General features: G+C 44.5%; 1 protein-coding gene across 1 annotated transcript in view; it reads left to right on the forward strand.

Moving 5' to 3' along the window:
* Positions 1 to 22486, forward strand: part of IL17RD (interleukin 17 receptor D) — a 66535-nt gene that overhangs the window by 32893 nt on the left and 11156 nt on the right. Inside the window, exons 2-7 of the mRNA XM_077776684.1 lie at positions 8637 to 8694; positions 13045 to 13170; positions 17649 to 17767; positions 18265 to 18385; positions 20999 to 21043; positions 21137 to 21288. Of these exons, the coding sequence (XP_077632810.1) occupies positions 8637 to 8694; positions 13045 to 13170; positions 17649 to 17767; positions 18265 to 18385; positions 20999 to 21043; positions 21137 to 21288 (621 nt within the window). The remainder of the gene's footprint in view (positions 1 to 8636; positions 8695 to 13044; positions 13171 to 17648; positions 17768 to 18264; positions 18386 to 20998; positions 21044 to 21136; positions 21289 to 22486) is intronic.

Here is a 22486-nt window from a genome sequence, read left to right on the forward strand (position 1 = left end):
GTCTTGACCATTGTTTTAAGCCAGCTGGGGTCCTAGGGAGGTAGGATGAATGGCAGGATGAGGAGTGGTCTGGGCACCTGCCAGCACCAAGGAGGGTTGTGTTTCCTGTATGTATGAATCTGTACCTGGAGAGGTTGGTCAGACAGGCTGCATCCCAGGGAGTGGGGAAGCCCAGACGTACCTCCTCATTTCTAAGTGGGACCTCTAGATTCTTTATGTCTATATATGGCTTTTGACCCGGGCTCTGTGAAGCCCTTGGTGGCCTCTGAGAGTTCTGGGAATGCCCTCAAATCATGTAAGAATGTTTCTGGGCGAAGTGTCTAAGGAATGTTTCTCACAGGAATCTCCAATGGATTCTAGAAACCTTTTTCCCTTAACAGCAATTAAAAATGAAGACCCTCTACTCTGGCCAGTAGCCCTGCTGGGAAGGCATTAGTGGCTCATTTCTTGTGATGGTAAAGAGCCGGAGCCTGGGGTCCCTCCCATAGGCCAGCAGTGGTGAGTGCCCATAGGTGGACTCACTTGGATTTTTGCAGCCAGAGAACAGGAGAGTTTAAAAGGGATGCTTGAAGCCTGTCTCCCTCCTAGAGGAAGGGGGAAAAGCCACAAATAACTTTTGGAAAAGGGTCTAATGTTGACTTGCTGCTTCCCACTGTTATTTTAAGAAGGTTTTTCTCTCGGAGACCACCATGTGGACAGAAATAATAGGCTGACAGAGGGTCCCTTGCTTTCTAGTATAGCCTGTGATGTTTCGATTTGCACTAAAACCTAAAAGGGCGGTCTTCCATAATTTCCAAATATGTGAAATCCACCTTGAAGGAAGCACATGTGCGGGGCACACTGGGGACCTGCCTGGCTGGAGGAGGCTTGGTCCCCATGGCAACGTCACAATCCCCTATTTCTGCAGGCATTTGTGCTGTAAAAGCAGAATTCCAGATGTGATACAGTATTTGGAGGCTCCGTCCCAGGGCCTCGGAAACAGTATTTGAAGTGGTACAATTCAGTGCACGCTCTCTGTGTGGTCCTAAGGCCTTTTATTAGTAGTTTTGTTTTGATCCGAACATTTCCTCTGAGCTTAGGCATAACAGGCATGTGTATAGCTTGAAGTTTCCCCTCTATTGTCTAATCACTATTTTGCTCTTGCAGGGAGATACTTTCTTGAGCTTCTGGAGTGAAGTCTTTGTAACTACTTTTAACAGCTAAGTGAGAGCAAGCTGGTAGCTGATTTGCTAGGTGGGTGTTTGGGTGGCTCATTGCTTGCTTCCTCTTCGTACCCAGTATTTACAGAACGCTAGTTAATCTGTGTCTGCGAAATTTTCCGTGTGTGCTTTTTAAACTTCAGATGAGCTGACGGTTACCTTAAAGACACCAGTTCTTTAACATGCCGTTCCCATTTGAGTGGATGGGAGTGGTGTGTGCAGCCGAGGGAAAGGGTCTGGCTCACTATCCAGAGGCATGTTTTATAGCTTTTAACGTTTTGAGAACTGGAAAAATGGAACAATCCTGTCTATTTGTGAGAATCAGCCACGGGAGAACACACAGCCCAGATCCTTAACAGACTAATTGGAAAAAAGTATTTGGGCTTTTGCTTTGTGAAAACCAATAAGGCTGGAGAGTTTTGTTTTGTTTCTAAATACAGGAGAAAAGTCAGTGGTGTGTGTGTCTGTGTGTGTGTGTGTGTGTGTGTGTGTGTGTGTTGATATCTCTGAGCATTAACTGCATATGTATATTCCAGTGGCAAAGCAATAAGAAAAAGTCTAGAGCAGAGAAAGACATTTTAAAAACATACTAAATTCCATTTAGGTCATCACCAGTTAGAAAAGTTGCTACTGCAATATATAAATATATCAAATCAATACATTGTATATCTTAAATTTATATAATGGTATGTCAGTTCTATCTCAATTAAAAATAAAAGTTGCTATCTGAGAGACAACTCCTATAGATGCCCTAATGCATCTTTATCTTTAGTGAATGGATTTCCTTGGGCGTGAGGTGAGGGTGGGGGGGAGTGGAGGAGGGGTAAAATAGTGAAAGGCGGCATAGCTGGAAACGCGAGCTCTCAGTTTGATAAGCAGAACACATGGTAACTTGGCATAGGTTGGCTCCATGTTCGAGCTCAGAAACAATTGTCCCTTCAGCTTTCCTTTGGGGAGCGTGAAATTAGGAACATGTGTGTGCTGATTAGCAACATGTCAGAGATGAATCATGATTACGGCTTTGGTCTGGTACACAGGCGATGCTTTGGAGTAGTGATTTCCTACCTCCTCAAGCAAATCTCTCTAATTAGCTTAAGATCTCTGGGTCTTTTTGGGCCGACATGGTAATTGCTGGTGGGAGCACAGCGGCACTCCCCCAGAGCTTGTGAGTTCCCCACTAGACATCCAAAGCCTCACCTCCCCGAATCAGACAGCTGGCACCCTTCGTTTCTGAAGCTGGTTGCATCTAGTTGGAAAGTGAGAGAGAACAGCTCTCGGGAATGTGGAGAAGAATATTTTGAATAGATCCAGATCCAAGCTGGCTTTGTGATTTATTTTCCTTGTGTTTTGGGTTTGCCGGCATTCTCCTCAGCTTACATCACCTGGGGCTTCTCTGCTTTTTGCTGACTTCTCCCTGCCCCCCCCCCTTTTTTTTTAGTTAAAGGTTTGAACTGAAGTTAAGTGGGATCTGAATTCATTTAGGAAAACCATATGAACTGAACCTGTGCTGAATAAATTGACTCCATGTTCTGCCTCTTGCCTTTACCATGTCCATTGGTTACAGGCAAAAATGTCAGTCCTGTTGTGCATTTGAAGCCTCACAGAACTGTCTGCTGTCTTTTAAATCTCATTGAGATGCTGGAAACCCAGGGTGGAGGAAAAGGGAAAATAGAAACTATAAGTTGGACTTAGTTTTTTAAGTAGTTGCTCAGTTATCTTTAAAAAAAAAAAACAAAAAAACACACAAAAACCCATTCAGTTCTTTATGATGGATGCTTTTGTTTAAATGTTCATCCAAACTCTGTTCACTAAAACATTACCAGCTTTCTGAGAGGTCCTTAACTGATTTGAAAGCAGTCTTGTTTAGGCCTTGTTGTTTAGCCTTGCCTTCCACTGGAAAGGGGCTACTATAATTAGCGCAGTTCTTTTCAAAATGCATCTTTCCAAAATGGCAGTTAAGCTATTTTGGAACTGGATTGGAAATGTTGCTCTGGGAAGTTGGTGTCTTCAATGGACTTAGAATCCCCAAGAGCCCCTCAGGAAATGGGCCTGCGGATGGCCCCTTGTGGGCCAAGCTGGCTGGCTGCTCTGTGTGGGATCCCTCCCTGTGGCTGTCTTTGTGTCCAGGCCTTTGCTGCTTTGCCATATGGGTGGAGCTTGGTGTGGGTTTTGAATTTTATTCTTTTAGAGCACTTATGGGTTATCCTCCCCTCCCCCTTTCCCGAGTAAAAGATGTTTTCTCCATTATGTTCCCATTTGCTGCTTCCGTCCCTGCTTACCATAGAGAGTGTTCATAGCAGAGCCCCAGGCACCTGGGGCTGGCTTCTGGCTAGCATTGGAACAAATTAAAAGCTGCCCCCAAGTGCAGCAAATGGGGGTAGTTAATTAACTAAGAATGTGACACCCTGAGGCCACAGCATTGGCATTTATAGTTTTAAAGTAACTGGCCACAAACAAGTATTATTAATTGTAAACCCATTAAATATCAAAACAGGTATAGTAGCCAAAAGCTTTGAATTGTTTATTGAAAAACAGCACCCAAAGCCATTCACCAGCTTTGTAAGTTGCTCACCCATGTTCTTTTAGTGTGAGTCCTGATTCTAAGCCTATAAATCACCTTGTCACACAGAGCTAGGTCCTCTTGGGTTCTTGGTCTGCATTCCCTAGCTTCATCATGCATTCATTCATTCAGGCAGAAAGCTAATGTGTATCAAGGGCTGACTATGGGCCAGGGCTAGGACTGTGGTGCAAGCTTGGGGAAGGTTGAGGGGGTAGGGGGCTGACCTGGTCACTTTCCCTCCAGTCTCTTCCCATCTGATCCAGCCTGACCACTTACCAGTGATGGGGGTCACTGGGTTGCCCAGTTCCCACCAAGACCATTCCTTAGTCTGGTGTTAGTGCCTCTGTCCCCTTGCCCTGACCTTTCCACCCATCTACCAGACCCCCTACGTTTGGATGCCGAGACTGATCATATCTGGAGATGCCCCTTCTGTGAGCGTTCCCCTGTCTACATCACGTACACCCACCTGCACAGCTCTCTCTCTGCTTATTAGGGCAGGAATCCTCCCAGGAACGGTAACATAACTATTTCAAGGTGTCGCATGCTGTGCAGAGCACTTGGTAATGTGTCATCTCACATAGTCCCACACCGAACTTTTCCCAGAAGTTTTATTCAAGCACTTCACCTAATAGCTCAGGGAAATGAGGCCCAGGAAAGTTTAGAAGCTTGTCTAAGGTCACACAGCTTGAAGGGGGAGGTTTGAATACACATCTGTACACCTCCAAAGCCCATGCTGTTAACCACTCTTCCACTCCAGATGTGCCCCAGACTAGCCCTCAGGAGCGTGCATCTAGGATGGCAGAATCTGAAGCGACAGCTTGATGTCTCAGTGTTTCACATCTGCCTGCAGCCGGGGAGGGATAGAGGGTAGTGACAAGTGATTCTTCAGTGTGCCCTGGGTGCGGGAAGGGGAAAATGACAGCACACGGCACACGTGGGGCACTAGATCCATTTCCTCTATATTGCAGCTAAAAGTATATGTATGTCTTAGCTTTCAATTACTGCTGTAACAAATTGTCACCGTTTAGTGACTTAAAACAACACGAATTCAATATAGTTGGTTGAAGTCAGAATTCCAAAATGAGTCTTATGTGGAGCTGAAATCAAGATGCTGGTAGGGCTGGCTCCTGCTGGAGGCTCTAGGGGAGAACCCCTTTTCTGCCTTTTCTAGCATCTAGAAGCACCTACATTCCTTGGCTTGTGAACCCCTTCTCTCCCCATCTTCAAAACCAGTAGTGTAGCATCTTTAAATCCATGTCCATCTCCCTGCCTTCTGCTTCTGTGGCCATATCTCCTCCTCTGACCTTCTGGTATCCCACTTACAAGGACCCATGTGATTACAATGGGCTCATCAGGATAATTTCTCCATATCAGGTTCCTTAAACTTAATCACATCTTCACAGTCCTATTTGCTGTGTGAAGTAGGTCCTGGGACCTGTTGTGTTTTTTTTTGGAGGGGGGGTTGGTATTCTGTCTACCACAAAGTATAAAGAAAGCAGTAGTGCTCTGTGAGCAAGTCTGGGTACACCATTTCTCCTGTGGTTTCTGAGAGCTCTGGAGCAGCGGGAGCATTTGGGTGTGAACCGGGGACAGCCTGATGGCGCATCTGTCTGATGCATGTGCTCAGAAGCCATGCCCCGGATGACTTCCAAGAGTGACAGGTCTTCCAGTGCCCACAGGAACTGGTACTTCTGATGGAGCTGAGCTCTGTGCTCTGTTGCGTCTGAACTCAAGGACAAGGCTTAGTCACACGGTCTTTTGGTCTCTGATTTTTTTGTGGAATTAGAATGATGATTTTGCATGTACATTGGTAGAAGTGCCAGGCCAGTCAGGTTGGGTGGGTGGTTACTATACTCCCACCAGGCGAGTATGCAGGCAGATCTGTATGTCAGGGATACCGTGTGATGGAGCTAGATGGACTAAGTCTGGAAGCCCATGAGAGGAGCAGGTCCTGGATGGTGCGAAGGGCATTCTGGGATTCGGAAATCTCCAGAACATGGACTGAGCAGTAATGCAGTGCCTGGAGGGGTTTGGCAGGTGGGGAGGGGAGTGGCTGTGAAGATAGGCAGGAGCCCCATGGTGAATGTTCTAGAAGAGACAGGGAACTAGTGGTGGGCTTGGAGCAGAGGAATGAGGGCAGAATTGCACTTTAGGACATCGCTTTGGTGGCCATAGCCCCTTGAGTTTAGGACCTGGTTCTGGTTCGTGACCAAAAGTGCCCAACAATGTAGGAGTTGGGTCAAGATGGAAAGCTTTCTGGGTAGTGAGTCGATACTGTATGTAAACCTCACTCTCCTTTGAGGCCAAGCTCACTGGGACCCCTTCTGAACAGCTCTGGATTCAGCACAGACCTTATTTGGAAGGACTTAGGTTCTTGTCTACAAGATATAACACATCTCATGACGTTGGGCTTCTTTCCACAATGCAAGCTCAGTGCAAGTGCCCAGTACATACCTGTTAAAAACATGCTGTAACAGGAGCACCTGGCCGGCTTCGTCATGCTCGGTAGAGCATGGGGCTCTTGATCTCGGGGTTGTAAGTTTGAGCCCCACATTGGGTGTAGAGATTACTTTAAAATAAAATCCTTTCAAAAAAACATGCTGCAGTGGAAATATGAGGAGAACAAGAACTAAGTGAAAAGCCGTTAGTCCTACAAGTAAGGTGACTAGTCACTGACTGGTCACTAGAGCCTTACGTACCTCAGAGCATGCTCTTAAATGCATTTCCTTTATTGGAAAGTGCTTCCTCTACATGGCTTCACGTGATCCTCCTCAAACTGCTTTCCCAGGAGAAAGTCATGCCAATTATCTTTTTAGGAAAATAGTTGAGGACACTCCTACCCCGTGGAGTGAAGTGGTTCGCCCTTGGTCACCAGTGGAAGGATGGAAGGATTAAGATACTTACCTTGGCCCATAGACTGTTTCCCTCCCATGATGCTGCCTTTCCCTCTCCCTTGTAGTCCAATTACCCTTCCTTCTTCTAAACTTCTGGTGTGTGCTTTCCTTACCCTCGAATCATCCTTTGTGAGGTGCTACCTGTGGCATTTCATACACTATGTTTATTTATGGCCGGCTCTTCACCTAGCTACATACTCCTTGTATGCCATGCTGCGTGTTCTTGGAGAGTCAAGGTGTGGTTTGAAATTTGTATACCTTGCATGTGATCCACATACCCAATTAGTCTCTTTTGAAGGAATGAATTACTTTGCTCCTGAGGACAGGACCAGTGGCTGTTTTGTTCACCACTGTACCTAGCATGATGTCTAGCTCATAATAATAATTAATAGTAAGTGATTTTATATCCTGGGGGGTTTTAAGGGAGAAGGGTGTGGTTTGGGGCATTTCCTAAGGGTTTTGGGGAGAGTGTATTTTCTCCTGCCTGGTTGTGTTAGTCTGATCTTGACCATCTGGAAGTTGGGCAGACTCTGGTGGCACATTAGAGGCATTGTCCCTAAGGATTTATGGAGGCATTTAGGATTTTAATACAAAAATAACCCTTTCCAAAGTGTTTTAGCTCAGGGGAGGAATTCTGGAATCTTGTGTATGTGGGAAAAGGAGGATGGAAACAGGAAAGCTGGAGAAGGAAGGTGAATCAGGAAGAAGGGGAGCTAGTGGGCTAGTGTACCATGTTGATTTAGATTTTGTTACTGCTTATTTCTCACTTGAATTAGAATTTGTGTGGGGTGTGTGTGTGTGTGTGTGTGTGTGTATGTGTCCATCCCTTTCTGCACAGCTGTGCTTTCCTAAGGTCCGTGTTTATCTGAGCTCAGGGATACAGTTTCAGTGGGCATGCCTGGCTTCAGGATAAAAAGCGTGAACATGTCTACAGCATATGGATATGATGGGGTTGTGGCCTGAGACCCTGGGCTCCATCAGAAGTGTTCTGCACATCGTGTCTCAGTGTGACAATTGCCCATTAAATACCGGGCTGCCAGCATATGGTTTTCCCCAACATCCCCTTTGTTAAGTGGAAACTTTAGCTGTGCGGTTGGAATATTTTCCCATCACTTAGCATTTCGGAATTAACTGTTTTTGGAGAATTCTGCAATTAGCGCCGAATGGCACATTTGCAGATTATTATAGAAACAGTTAAACCAGAGTCGGCAGATCTGTAGCTGCTCTTTCCCATGATGGATAAGTGGTGGGTTAGGCAAAGGCTGGGCAATGGGAGGATTCCGGTGCTCCCTCTGTGGATGCTGTAATTAAAGTGGGGAGCCTGGCAGAGTTATCCCTGCTATTAAGAGTGCAGATGGCTAACGGCCACATCACCAAGAGTTAGAGTTAGCCCTTTTAAAGTCTTTTTTCTTTCTCTTTTATGACCCACCCTATAGATTCCAAGCATAGGTATGGATACAGTGAAGAATTTTCTCATTAAAAGTAATGGCTTATTCCCACACTCATTCCCAGTCTTGGAATGAGGAACCTGTTTCCTTAAACTTGAGGAATTGCCTATCTGTCGTGGCTTAATAGAGTTTTTGGACGAGAGTGTCTGGTAGGCGACTTTTATAACCAATCAGTGCTCAAAGCAGATCCAACTGGAAGGGCTCCAGCTGGCAGCTCATGATCTCTCTCCCAATTTTACTGTTAATGAATTATTATTTAACCCCCAAACACAGAGCAGCACACTCCTTTTGTCTTAGGGAAGTGCGTGCTCATGATGCCGATGGCCTGGCGGTAGGAATCTCCTGGGCTGGAGGGAGGTTGGCAGCTAGTGGGGGAGAAGAGGCACAGAGTGGGTGGGAAGAGTGGTAGATATTGCTCAGCAACTGGCATGACCCTGGGTCTTCGTAATCTCGTGTGCATTTTGACTCCATGGAGATCTGTGTTGGAAAAGCAAATTGGCTTCTCTCCTCATCGTGTTCTCTTGTTTTCCCCCAGGGAGTGGGGCCGTCCAGCAGAAGCAGTGGGCTGCACAACATCACCTTCAGATATGACAGTAAGTAACTGGCTTCACCGCTGAAGAATGAGGCCCTTTCAATGATCTAACACTCACACAGTCGTGCTCAATCAAGGGCACTTTAGGTCCTAGGGTTGAGGAATTTTCTGAACTTGCTCAGGTTTATCAGTAGAACTAAAGCGGCTGGCTCTGTCTCATTTGAGGTACTCAAGTATTTGGGAACTTAGAGAGGTCAAGGGTCTTCCATAGTGTTGGGAGAAGTTTTGGATGGAGGGAGATCTCCCCTGATTTCTTCAGGATATAGTCATGTCAAGAATAAAGGCAGATGCCTATAGGGCCCAGCAGGGGACAAAGCTACTCAAGTGCAAGATGCTAGGCAGTAGCAGGGACTGTCTGATCCGAAGGGAGCACTAGCTTCTCTCCATTGAAGCTCTTGAGGTATTCCCCCTGAGTGTGGCCAGATGTGATTTCCAAGAAGAGTGAGAAATTTGCATTTTTTGTCCTTTCTTTAATACTGTCATCTATTTCAAATTTTTCACACACACAGAGTGGGCCAAGTGAACATTGCCCCAGATTTGCCCAAGGGTCTCCCGTTGGCTATCTCTGATGTAGGCCTAGATTCCAGCTCTGGCTCCGTACCTGTCAACTGTGAGCTGTGGCAGGTGATTTGACCTCAAGCCTCAGCTTTCACATCATATAAAATAAAGATTCGGTTCTTCCTCGGCATCATTTTGAGTCCTAAATGAGATAATGCTTTGAACTGCTTAACTCAGTAGCTAGCCTATGATGTACACTCAGTAATTGATATCTGTTAATATTAGAAGGCATTCCAACCAGAATTGGAATATAGCATCTTTTGGGCCCTTTCTCTCAAGGAAGTTTGACTTCATCTGTTTAAGGGCAGGGTGGGTTGCTTTTTCTGATTAAGCATATAGAATCTCCCCTCAGCAAATGCTTTCATGCCTAAGAAGGTAATTATATGGAATGGTGAGCATTTTAGCCTTATGAGGCATAATTTCTATGTAAAAATGTTAACAAGAGGGAGCTTGACTCTTATTTAAGTGACTCCTGACATTTGATTCATCTCTTGGAGAGGGTTGTGAATCCGTGTAAATAATAGGTGTGGGTCACATTGAGGCCTTTGAAATGATGACTACTAAAGCAAGATTTTTAAGGTCATGTATACAATCTAACAATTTTAAGATACAAATATGTGTGTCCTACTTATGTCCACAGTTGCTGAGGTGAGTACTTTAAGTTAACCAATGAGGACTTACATTTGAAGCAGACATTTCAAGTTAGTGGTGTGCGCCTGCTCTGGGTAAATGCTCTATTGCTAATGAAAGATTTGCAAGTCCAGGATACTTAATTCAGCTAAGTAAAGACATGTGTAAGAGATCTCTCTTTGAGCTACAAAGTTAATTTCTAATATATGCTCTTGGTCCTGGCAGATCTTGTGTTACATTCAAGAGTTCAAAATTTTCCGGTCAGTGGCAAACAACTATTTGCAGCTCTAATTTAATACGGGGTTTTGTGAAAGAGGATCTGTACCTGTAAAACTTAAAAGTATCTTATTGTTTTCTTCATGGGACTGAATACTTGGCCCATGTGCCTGATGCCTCTTAGTCATTACTTTCTTTCTTACTCTGCAGCATTTAATTAGAATTTAATTCGCAACTCGAATTGACTCCTGAGACATCTGAAGCTCGGTTGTATTTTGGCAAAATGTCATTTGGGCATAGTTATTTGGTAACCAGAATCCAAAATGTTAGAGTTGCTAATAATTGGATCCAGGTTTATGTAAAAAATTTATTCATTGTTTTCCATTGAAAAGATATTTCTTTCTCTCTTCCACAAGGAAGTTTCTGTTCTTGGCTCAGTTGACGGGTTACTCGTTCCGTTTGAAACAGCTTAAGAGCCAATGATCAGGTTTTCACCAAAAGGGTTAAACTACAAAATCTCATTTTTCTGCCCCTTTGCCATTTGATGTTACAAACAAAGGTAATGTCTTGCCATTAAGTCAAAACTGAATCTCCCAGGTTTCCATGCCTCCTTTCATTTTGCATTTCTTGTTTCTTCTTTGGACTCTGAGGGGGTAATGCCTGAGTAGGCTGTAATACATTTTCTTAATTCTTTGACTTTATATTTGCATAATTATATTTACAGAAACCTCAAGAGTGCTAATTTTGGCATTAGGAATGAACAAAGGGAAATAAAAACATGATTTGCACTTATTTTCATGCATCTTTTTCTAGCAGCTGTTTAAGTGAGAGGTTTCGATAAATGAAAATGTTTGAAATCGACAAGTATGATGGGATTTTTTTTTTTTTTTTTTAATACTGGGAAGCTGGTTTCAGCCAGGGATTTTTGCAGGCTAACTACTTCTGATTCAGATTTTATTATAGTAATAATCTCTGTGCTGAGGATAGAATGGCAAGAGCCCTGCATGAGCCAGGCTGCTTTCTGTCCTGACCCTGGGCTGGTCAGCAGCGGAATCCTAAGCCACCCAGCTGGCTTCTTAACTGCAAAACGTTTCCTCATTTGTACAACGTGGGTGTTAAACCAGATGTTTAAAGAAACATTTTTTTCTGTTCTAAAATTCTCTTCTGCACCCAGAGAACACATGTTGAATGCCTCAAGAGTCAATTTTCATTAGAAGTAGAATTTGGTTTTATTAATTATTAACATCTTTTCAAAAGAAGTAATATTGAAATATAGAGGTAGCTGCTTTTTAAGCAGATGGAGTTTCCAGAAGGGGGTGCAGTTAGGCAAGAAAAGGACACAAAGCTGTGTGAAGGGTAGGAGTTACCCAAGGGGGGAGGTGCGTTGTGGTGCATGTGTGTTGAATTTTAGTAAGAAATTTTAAAAAGGATATATGTTATGTGCACATTAAAAGGCTTAGAAGTGTGTCCTTTAGAAGTTGATAGTAGTTACCTCTGTGTGGTGGGAGGGTGTGGATGACTTCTACAGTTTTCTTATGTTCTTTTATAATTTTCAAATATCCAGGGAAGGTCTTTAGTAATAAAAATGGGAAATGCGTGGTATGGTGTGCAGCAGGGGTATGGGGCGTGCAGCAGACTCCCCAAGCCTAGAAAACAACCCCTGACTGTTTCACCTCAAAGAAAAACACCCTGACTTTGGGAGGAAGGGTAATGAGTAGTTTGGGACATTTGATGGAACTAAGGATCTTTTGCAGCAGACACCAAAGAGAGTTTTCAATTTTAATCACTGAAAAAGAAATGGAGATGAAGCAGCATAAAAAAATGTGAGTTGGGGGGTGCCTGGGAGTTGTTAAGTGTCCGACTCTTGGTTTTGGCTCAGGTCACAATCTCATGGTTTGTGAGTTTGAACCATGCACAGTGCTGACTGTGCAGAGCCTGGTTGGGATTCTCTGTGTCCCTCTGTCTCTGCCCCTCTCCTGGTCTGTCTGTCTGTCTGTCTCTCAAAATAAATAAATAAAAACTTTTAAAAAATTGTGAGTTGGTGCCTGCTGAGGAGCGCTGATGGTTCTCCCTGGCTGAGTGGCCAGAACAGCCCACGGCCATTCTCTGGAGTCCCATGCTGAGTCTGGCTGGAAGCTTCTGGCAGCTTTTTAGGATTCTGTAGACTTTGAAGATGTGTTTAGCAATACCAGGTGTCACAGCTGCTCACATGGTAGTGGCTGCATTGACACCTGGCAGCAAGTAATGTCCTCAGTCCAAGTCAGAGATCTTCACTGGTTGAGTAATGTGGAACTCTTCGGATCTGGTGGGCATCCTGGGTGTCTTTTATAACACGTGGTGTTTTACCTTTGAGATGTGAGTTAACATCGAAGGTGCTTTGCTCATCATGAAGTTGGTTAGTACCTTTTGCAGATACTAATTGGATTGTTTTAACTGTCTTGCTGTGAGCCACTCCCCCGTGAGTCCTATCTTCCTATTACTTCCTTACCCTGCTCACTTTGCCTCCAGGTTTCTTCTAAAAACAAGCCCCAATCTTTAGCCATTGGTTTTGTTTCAGACCACTCTCTAATGCTGAAAACTGAGTGAAGCGATGTAAATAATTATTGATTTAGGTATGATGTCATAGCAGTGAAAAAAAAAGTTAATGCCAGATACACAGTTAAACTCCAGACTGTGTCTGACCCTCCTCTACTGCTGTCCTAAAAGTTAGCTCGAGGGGTGGCTGGTAGTGCTGGTGCTATAAATAAATCCCACGACTGCATCTTATAGTTTACCAAATAGTCACGCTTTACTGTCACATTTGGGCTTTTGAGGCACATGTCATTAAACACAATGGATTTGGCTGCCTCCAGATGGCTCTGTGTAATTTGAGAAGATGAACCTGGAAATAAAAAAATGTAAAATTTAAAGTTTTACTCTAACTGTGCTTGTTCTCTCAACCCTCTAGACTGCACCACTTACTTGACTCCAGTGGGGAAGCACGTGATTGCCGACGCGCAGAACATCACCATCAGTCAGTATGCTTGCCATGACCAAGTGGCAGTCACCATTCTTTGGTCCCCAGGGGCCCTTGGTAAGTGGTCAGAACGGAGCCCATCATGTGGCCTGCGTGGGTCGTGACGAGCACAAGGGTCCCAGTGTGACAACCTCCAGGGGCCAGGTGTGTCTTGACGTACGTGTAGCTTAGGTGTGCTTGGGCACTGATATGCTTCCTGCTTTGGTGCATATACTTGCTGGGCATGTACGGAGCTTGATGCTGTGCCCTGTGGCTCATCTTTTGTTCCCTTGGCCATTACTGAGAGAGATGTGGGCTTGGAAAATAGTAGTGTATGGCAATAAATCATGCGGAGTCCTTAGCCTTTGGGTCTCAGCAGTAGCCAGAGGATAGGTAACCTGTCCAAGGGCATAATGGCTTCAGCATCCAGCACTGGCCATCCGTATGCCCACGTGGATATCCTGGCCCAGCACCGGCACATATTGTGAATTTATAGGAATTTCCCAGTGTTCATAAGAACCCATAAAATCAATAATTTTTTAAAATGTTTATTGAGAGAGAGAGCAAGCGAGCAGGGGAGAGGCAAAGAGAGGGGGACAGAGAATCCAAGGTGGGCTCCACGCTGACAGCAGCAAGCCTGATGTGGGGCTCAAACTCACTAACCCTGAACTCATGACCTGAGCTGAAGTCGGATGCTCAACCAACTGAGCCCCCTGAGTGACCCCTAAAATCAGTAGTTTTTAAATGTTGGCAACTAACTGAATATATGTAAAACATGTGGGCTGAAAAAAATTCAAAATGAAGAAACAGAAAAAAGCAAACCCATATTATCTGGTCAGATTCAGGTAAGGGCAGAGTTTGCTTGTCCTCTTTTATGAGTTGATACACCAGAGAGGATGGGACAGCTGGGTGGGGGACACGGTCAGGGCCCATTTATTCAAATGGGCTTGGGTGTGAACCCAGATTCTACCTTCCACAAGAGGCTGCTAAGCCTTGCTGAGCCCTGGCTTCCCCATCTGTGATGTGAAGGTGACTGACTGCCTCCTGGTCTTTATAAGATTTTTCCACATACACACAGTGAAAATCTCTCTTTTTTTAAAAAAGTTTTTATTAAGTAATCTGTGTACCTAGCGTGAAGCTCAAACTCATGACCACTGAGATCAGGAGTCGTCTGACTGAGCCAGCCAGCCATCCCTAGAAAGAGCTCTTAAAAAACAGTAGCTACTGGGACACCGGGCTGGCTCAGTCGGTAGAGCATGCAACTCTTGATCTCGGGTTGTGAATTCAGGCCCCACTTTGGGTGCAGAGATTACTTAAAAATAAAATCTTTTGGGGCATCTGGGTGGCTTGGTTAGTTGAGTGTCTGATTCTTGATTTCAGTTTATGATCCCATGGTTGTGGGATCCAGCCCTTAATTGGACTCTGCACTGAGTGTGGAACCTGCTTGAGATTCTCTCTCTCCTTCTGTCCCTCCCCTCTGCTGTGCGCACACTCTCTCTCCCAAATGAAAAAACATAATAATAAAATCTTTAAGAAAAAAAAAAACAGTGGCTACTCTTATCATCATCAAAACCTGGTCCTCAAACCTGTTTCTTTGACACTGCCACTGAATCTTGGAATTAAAAAGAAAAAGAAAAAGAAAAAAACCTGTAAAGTAAAATAAAGTCTGGATTTCTTAATCTGAACAGGACAAATCTCAGAAAAACCAGACTGCAGGAGAGGTGAGTGCAGAGTGAGGAAGGATAGATCAGATCCATGGGCCTGAATCATTTATCCGTGTAAATACTGCTGGGTCTGAACCCAGTGGGTTTTCCAAAAATAACATTATCTTAACATTTAAAGATAAAAACATTCTCTCTGGATAAACGGGAAGTGGTCATTCCATATAAGGCTATACTGTTGAGAGGTTGGCCTGACAAATTGCAGGCTCCTTTAGAATGCAAGTAAGGAATGGGAGCTGGTGGTTGGAAAACTAACAGGTGGAAGAATGAGGGCAGAATGTGGTGCTTTTCCTGCATGACGATTTGTGGGTAGACGAGTTCTATCTGTTTCTTTCAGGTTCTATCAGGTTCTATCAAGGAGACTTCTGGGGCGCCTGGGTGGCTCAGTCGGTTGAGTGTCCGACTTCGCTCAGGTCATGATCTCTTGGTTTGTGAGTCCGAGCCCTGCGTTGGGCTTGTTGCTGTCAGCATGGAGCCTGCTTCAGTTCTTCTGTCTCCCTCTCTCTCTGCCCCTCCTCCACTCAAGCTCTCTCTCAAAAATAAACATTAAAAAAAAAAAAAAAGGAAATTCCTTGAGTGACAGAAAAGCATATGGGTTAAGAGCACCAGCTTAGAGGGGTACCTGGGTGGCTCAGTGGGTTGTGTCTAACTTCAACTCAGGTCATGATCTCGTGGTTTGTGGGTTTGAGCCCCATATTGGGCTCTGTGCTGACAGTTCAGAGCCTAGAGCTTGCTTTGGATTCTGTGTCTCCCTCTCTGTCTGTCCCCTGTTTATGCTCTGTCTCTCTCAAAAACAAACAAACGTTAAAAAAAAAAAAAAAAGTGCCCCAGCTTAGAGCAGACACTCCTGGGTTTGAGTCACACATCTGCCATTTAATTCCTGTGTGATCAAATCATTCACTGTCTCTGTACCTATTTCCTCATCTGTAAAATGGGGGATAATACCTTCCTTCCATGGATGCTAGGGGATTAATGAGTTTTAAATGATGAGAAGGAACATATATGTTCCTTCACGGGAAGCTGCTCTGTAAAGTTGTTAACTTGTAACTACAAGACATTGAGAGTGTTGTGATAAAGGTGTAATTACGGTAACTAAAGGTGTGTAACTAAAGGTGTGATAAAGGTGTTACTATGATAGAAGGTTTACATTTGCTGCTTTTACTCCCACCTCCCAGACTTGGTGTAGTGGCTTTTCATGCTGATCTCTTAAAAAATAAGGACTAGGGCACCTGGGTGGCTCACTTAGTTAAACATCTGACTCTTGATTTCGGCTCAGGTCATGATCTCACTGTTTGTGGAATTGAGCCCTGCATCGAGCTCTGTGTTGACAACATGGAGCCTGCTTGGGATTCTCTGTCCCTCTGTCTCTCTCTGCCCTCACTTGTGTTCTCTCTCTAAATAAAAAAATAAACTTGAAAAGCCATTAAAAAATAAATAAAAGATAAGGACTAGAACCACCTACTCCTACCTCAGCTGATGGATTTTATGTAACTGTGAGATGCACAGCCTTTAATTGTATTAATCACCCAGCTTTTGTTAAATAGGAGTTCTAGGGACATGACATGAATTAAGTCTTAGTATAAATAATAAGGATTTATTTAACAGGTTTTTTGTTTGTTTGTTTTGTTTTTAACCTCAAAAGCCAAGTTCCTATGAGATCTACTAACTAGTTGCTGGTCAGACTTTGGATCTTGTTGTGTCTGAGTCTTGGGCTGTGGGTCAGCTGGCTCTCACCCCCCTACAGCAAGCTCTAAACTTGAAATACAGTACAGCAGAGGCAGTACCTGCACACTGTAAATGTGACCCCTGAAAATGTGAAGCTCAAATTGTAACTCCTTTACCCTATTCACCATAAAAAACGTGTTCTTCATCAAATAATTATAGGATTAGAGAACCTTTTTGAAAAGATTTCCTTGTCCTTTGCCATCAGTACTTTTCCCACCTGGGTAATTGCATCCTATGTCATTACTTTTGCCCCGGGAGGGGAAGGGTTGAAATTGTCCCCTTGTCTAGTGTTCAGAAAGAATGCGAAATCGATACCGCGCCAATTGAGGCCGGCTTTGGGGGTCTCCAGCTGCAGTCAGACCCCTCCAGTCTCCAAGGGACGCAGAGCGCTGGTACTGGCTCTTGTGATCGGCGGAGCTTAATCCTCAGGTGGTGGGAGGCTGGGCCGGGCGCCTTTCAGCAGCACTGTGGGCGTCTCGGGGCTGAGGGCTGTATGAAGAGCACACACTGGGCAGCCCTTGGGTGTCTGCCTTTCAGGCATGATTAGAGCAAGAACTTTGTAAATCACATAAGCATTCTGAGCTATTTAATCCCAAGCCTAGAAACTTCCCCTTGGGCGTAGTCACACACTTTGTTGGGAATTTTGTGCATTACTCGGGTGAACCGTGCCAGCAAAATGCAGGATGAAAACTTAAAGCAGAAACATGGTTTACGGGGAGTCCCTAGTCAGCATTGTGAATTATCATCAGTTGAATACACTCTGTGTCATGACCTAGGAATAATGTATTCCACTGTAGACTTTTAGGATCAATTGTGATTTGAGCCTATATATTTGAACCCTAATGTCACAGAGACAATGGGCATTGTGAAATAGCCGGCTGGATTAGAGCTAATTAATGAGCAATGATGGGACGGAGAAAATCACCTGGCCTGTACCAGAGGAATGCAGGGTATGTGGTTTTCGCTTCTGTAAGACTCAGATGTACCAGCCAAAGTAAGAATTCCTTTAGCTTTGTCATGTAGGTGGAAAGGACGGCAGTCTTGGAGGAAGGAAAGTGTGTTCAAAAGTAATTAGGTCGGCTTTTAATAAAAGCATTTTGCTCCGCTTAGGCATCGAATTCCTAAAAGGATTTCGAGTAATATTGGAGGAGCTGAAGTCAGAGGGAAGACGGTGCCAACAACTGATTCTAAAGGACCCGAAGCAGCTCAACAGTAGCTTCAAAAGAACTGTAAGTCACACGCAGGGAATGTGCCCCTGAAGACACACCATTGTTCTGGGGGTCTGAATGGTCTATTGAATGTCTGTGAAACTGGAGAAGGAGGGGCTGTGGGGTCACCCCCCCTGCCAAGGTGGGCGAGAAACAGCTCGGCAGCACCCTGAGCCTGCTCCACACCCAAAGAAACCCTCCAGCACCTCTCGCTGGTAAATACACCTCTCAGGTTACATGTCCTGGAAGGTGGCTTTGTGCACTCAAAGTGCGCGGGCCCCTCCCCACCAGCTTTGAGGTTCCACGTTCACCAGCTAGGGCTTCTTTGCCAGAGCACAGGCAGCATTGTCGATCTTTATTTCTGCGAGGGATCCCAGCCTAAACTTGGTCCAGAAAATAGCCCCCAGCTCTGGAGCCGAGTCTGGGTGACTGTGAAAGAGACTGGAGGTCCTGTGTGTAGGTGTGGGACTGGGGGGTAATTTCTTCATGATATCATGTCTGATTTTATTCCCTTTTAGGGAATGGAATCTCAACCCTTCCTGAATATGAAATTTGAAACGGATTACTTTGTGAAGATCGTCCCTTTTCCTTCCATTAAAAATGAAAGCAATTACCACCCTTTCTTCTTCAGAACCCGCGGTGAGTATGGCCTTTCTTGCCTGGTTCCCATGAAGAGCCTGCTCCTGATTCTAATGACTTTGAAGAAATATATTCAAGAACATACCAAATACTGGTATGACACCAGCATGGTGAGGAGAAAAGCATCCAGGAAAAGTATACCAAGAACAATTATTAGAATTAGCATTTGGCTGAGGCAGTATTCACCTAACCAGAGACATCCATTTCAGGCTTGTTCAACAGTAGATGTTGACCCTAGATTCCTTTTTTTTTTTTTTAAAGATGCTGTAAGACAGCCATATTAAAACCATTTGGGGGAAATAAAAAGAGCGGGAATAAAAAGTAGAAGTTGATTTTTGGGGTGAAGCGTAGAGCATGAAATAATTCCATCTTTTACCTGTCGTCAGGAAGGTGGCTTCTGTGAGTGATGCCCGTTTTGAGATTACATTAAGAAAATAAAGCAGTAACCCTGAGATTGCCTTTTTCTAGAAAGTTTGTCTGTTTAATGTCTATATGTCAGGCTCTGTGCTTTTTTTTTTTAAAATTTTTTTTTTAATGTTTTATTTCTAGGAGAGAGAGAGAGAGAGACAGCGTGAGCAGGGGAGGGTCAGAGAGAGAGGGAGTCACAGACCTAAACAGGCTCCAGGCTCTGAGCCGGCAGTCAGCACAGAGCCCGACGCGGGGCTCGAACCCACGAACCGCGAGATCATGACCCAAGCAAAAGTCGGATGCTTAACCGACTAAGCCACCCAGGCACCCCTGTGCTTTTTTTTTTTTAATGTTTGTTTATTTTTGAGAGAGAGAGACAGAGACAGAGCATGAGCATGAGCAGGGAAGAAGCAAAGAGAGGAGACACAGAATCCAAAGCAGGCTCCAGGGTCTGAGTTGTCAGCACAGAGCTTGACACAGAGCTTGAACTCACAAACCTCATGGGATCATGACCTGAGTTGAAGTCGGACACTTAACAGACTGAGCCACCGAGGCGCCCCTAAATGCTTTCTAAGTACTGGCTCAGTTTACACCCATTCCAACCCTTCAAAGAATTTAATCCTCCCGTGTCCACTTGTTAGATGTGGAATTACACACCCAGAGATTAGAGAGCCTGGTGGGAGCTGGGATTTGAACCCAGAAGTCTGACTCTAGAGTCCACGCTCTCCAGCCAACCATGCTGAGTTCCCTTTTCTGTCTATTCTGTGCACGGTGTGGTGGGTCTTTCTTTAACCTGAATCGCTGCTTTCAGATGCCGCTGCCCAGGCATCCTGAAACCTGCCTTCCTGTCCAGTCCTTCGTTCTGGCCTATCAGACCCCTGACGGTCAGCTGTCCGGCCACCTCAATAGGCCTTCCTATGTGGTCCAGCTGCCGCCCTCCTCTGTGATGTTTTTGTTCTCAGCTGCAGAATTCATGCTCTTGTTGTTTGCTTTTGCCTTTCTTTTCTCTTTTTTTAAGCTGTATTTTCTGTGCAGCAGAATTATTTTATAATGGTTTGGTCTCATTTTCTTAATTAAAATATGATTCCTTAGGGCAAAGACTGTGTATTTTATATCTCAGTGCCTTACACAGAACCAGTTAGAGGATTCAAAAGTGTTTATGAGAAGCTTGCCTTAATCAGAACTAGCATAATTCAAGATCAAGTTTTCCCATCAGAATCAATACGTCTATCTGGCGGGGAGGTGGAGGCGGGAGATGTGTTTATCACCATTTCAGTGCACTGTGATCTTAATGCTGCCTTTGATTTTCTTGGCAGTATATGGACATTTTCCAGAGGGTACTCCCTGGCTTAGCAGCAGCATGGCATATTGGACTAGCTGTTTGGCTCCTGGCTTGTGTTTTTATCACATTTAAGTCCTGTTTCATAGCTCTGCTGCCTAGTTTTCAGTGCTGGTGCCACTATTCACTAGATGCCTAGATGCCATTTTCAGACCCCATCCAAAGGATTTTTAAATGTTTATTTATTTATATATTTATTTTTGAGAGAGAGAGAGCGTGAATGCGCACTCACGAGTTGGGGGCAGGGGGAAGAGGGAGAGGGACAGACAGACAAACAGACACAGAATCTGAAGCAGGCTCCACGCTGTCAGCACAGAGCCCGATACGGGGCTCAAACTCAGGAACTCTGAGATCATGACCCGAGCCAAAGTCAGACACTTAACCGACTGAGTCATCCAGGTGCCCCCAAAAGGATTTTAAAGTAAAAGGCTGGTGAAGGTTAAAACAGCCCCGAGGGAGTTACTAGGATCACTCCAAAGTTCTCTTGTGCCTAAACACCTGTACAATGGAGTAGGGCTGGCGTCATTTCTGTTTACAGCTGAAACAGAGCCTCCCGTGTGGCAGTGGCCTGAACACAGTCCCACTGGCCTTGAAACTATGTAATGCTTGACAAGCTTTAAAAGGTTGGGTGACTTTACACTGTTTCCATTTATTTGGCAGAAAATGAACTGCATTAATATTTTTATATTGTACAATTTAAATTTTCATAAGATATAACTGCCCTGTATCGGAAATCATTGCTCAATTGATGTATTTTATACTTTTACCAGCAGTACTCAGTGCCATATGTTTACATTTTATTGATTTATTGCATGAGGAAAATGTCAAACTGTACTAAAACTAAAAATATACATCTTTCTTAATAGCCTGTGACCTACTGCTACAGCCAGACAACCTGGCCTGTAAACCCTGTAAGTACAGCCATTCCTATCTGTCAAGTGTTGCCAGCTCAGTGGTGTCGGGGTGGCCTCTGGGTGCTCATTCTGGGTCCTTCCTCCTCCCAGTCTGGAAGCCTCGGAACCTGAACATCACCCAGCATGGTTTGGACATGCAGGTGTCCTTCGACCACGCGCCACACACCTTTGGCTTCCGTTTCTTCTATCTTCATTATAAGCTCAAGCATGAAGGGCCCTTCAAACGAAAGACCTGTAAGCAGGTGAGCTGCTATGTGTACATTAAGGAATATTACATGTTTTAAATTTTTTTTAATGTTTATTTTTGAGAGAGACAGAGCATGAGCGGTGGGGGGACAGAAAGAGACAGAGACATAGAATCTGAAGCAGGCTCCAGGCTCTAAGCTGGTAGCACAGAGCCTGATGCAGCACTTGAATTCGTGAACTGGGAGATCATGACCTGAGCTGAAGTCCGATGCTTAAAACTGACTGAGCCACCCAGGCGCCGCAGGAATACTACATGTTTTATTCATTTATTTATTTATTTTTATTTTTTTTTTACGAATAGTTTATTGTCAAATTCGTTTCCACATAACACCCAGTGCTCATCCCCACAAGTGCCCTCCTNTACTACATGTTTTAAAGTAACCCCTGGATCCCTGGAATCTGGGCGGTTCAACATGAACATTAGGCTTTGACTCTCAGCTGGTAGATATTCCAGCATGTTATGTCTCAGGGATATCCTTACTCCCCAGCTATTCCTGTGATGATGTAGCCTGGAAAACGTATTACCAAGAAACCAAAAGAATTCAGTATTTCTAGTTCCTTCTGCTCCGTTTTAAAGATTAATTGGGTGCTCACTGTGTGCCAGTCGCCATGTTCTATGCTCACTGAATCCTTACAATTCTATGTGCCAGAGGCTGCTGTGACCCCACTTTATAGATGGGCAACCTGAGGGTCAGGTAGTCACCTAGCTTGCTCAAGGTCACGCAGCTAGTCAGTGGAAAAACCACATCTAGGAGCCAAACACATAGGATTTCAGGGGCCTACTGATTTTACACATAGGCCAAAGTCAGGTAGAAGCTTAGCAGCCAAGTTCTTAAACTGAGGGTGGTCAGCAAGAGGGGGAGACATTTGGTGCAAGTGCACAGGACTGCTAGACCGCCTCTAGTGAGCACCAGGAGAGGGTTCTGGGCAGGATAGCAGAACCTAGTGCCTTCTTGGACATGCTCCTATATTGTTGAGTTTTGTTTTCCTGTGGGTTCTCACCTGTGTCATTGACCTTCCTTGACTCAAGTTAAAATTACAGCACATAAAACATGCACAAACATGGGCAGGTAATTTCTTTCCTCACCTTTTCAATAAGTAAAGGGTATTCTAACTAGCTTCTTTGTCTTCAGATGAAATATGCCTGCTGAGGGCATCATCAGTTAAATATAGACTATGGGTGTGAGGGGAGGG

The sequence above is a fragment of the Crocuta crocuta genome, unplaced genomic scaffold (genome assembly GCF_008692635.1).
Source record: "Crocuta crocuta isolate KB4526 unplaced genomic scaffold, BGI_CrCroc_1.0 scaffold87, whole genome shotgun sequence".
Taxonomy (NCBI): Eukaryota; Metazoa; Chordata; class Mammalia; order Carnivora; family Hyaenidae; genus Crocuta; species Crocuta crocuta.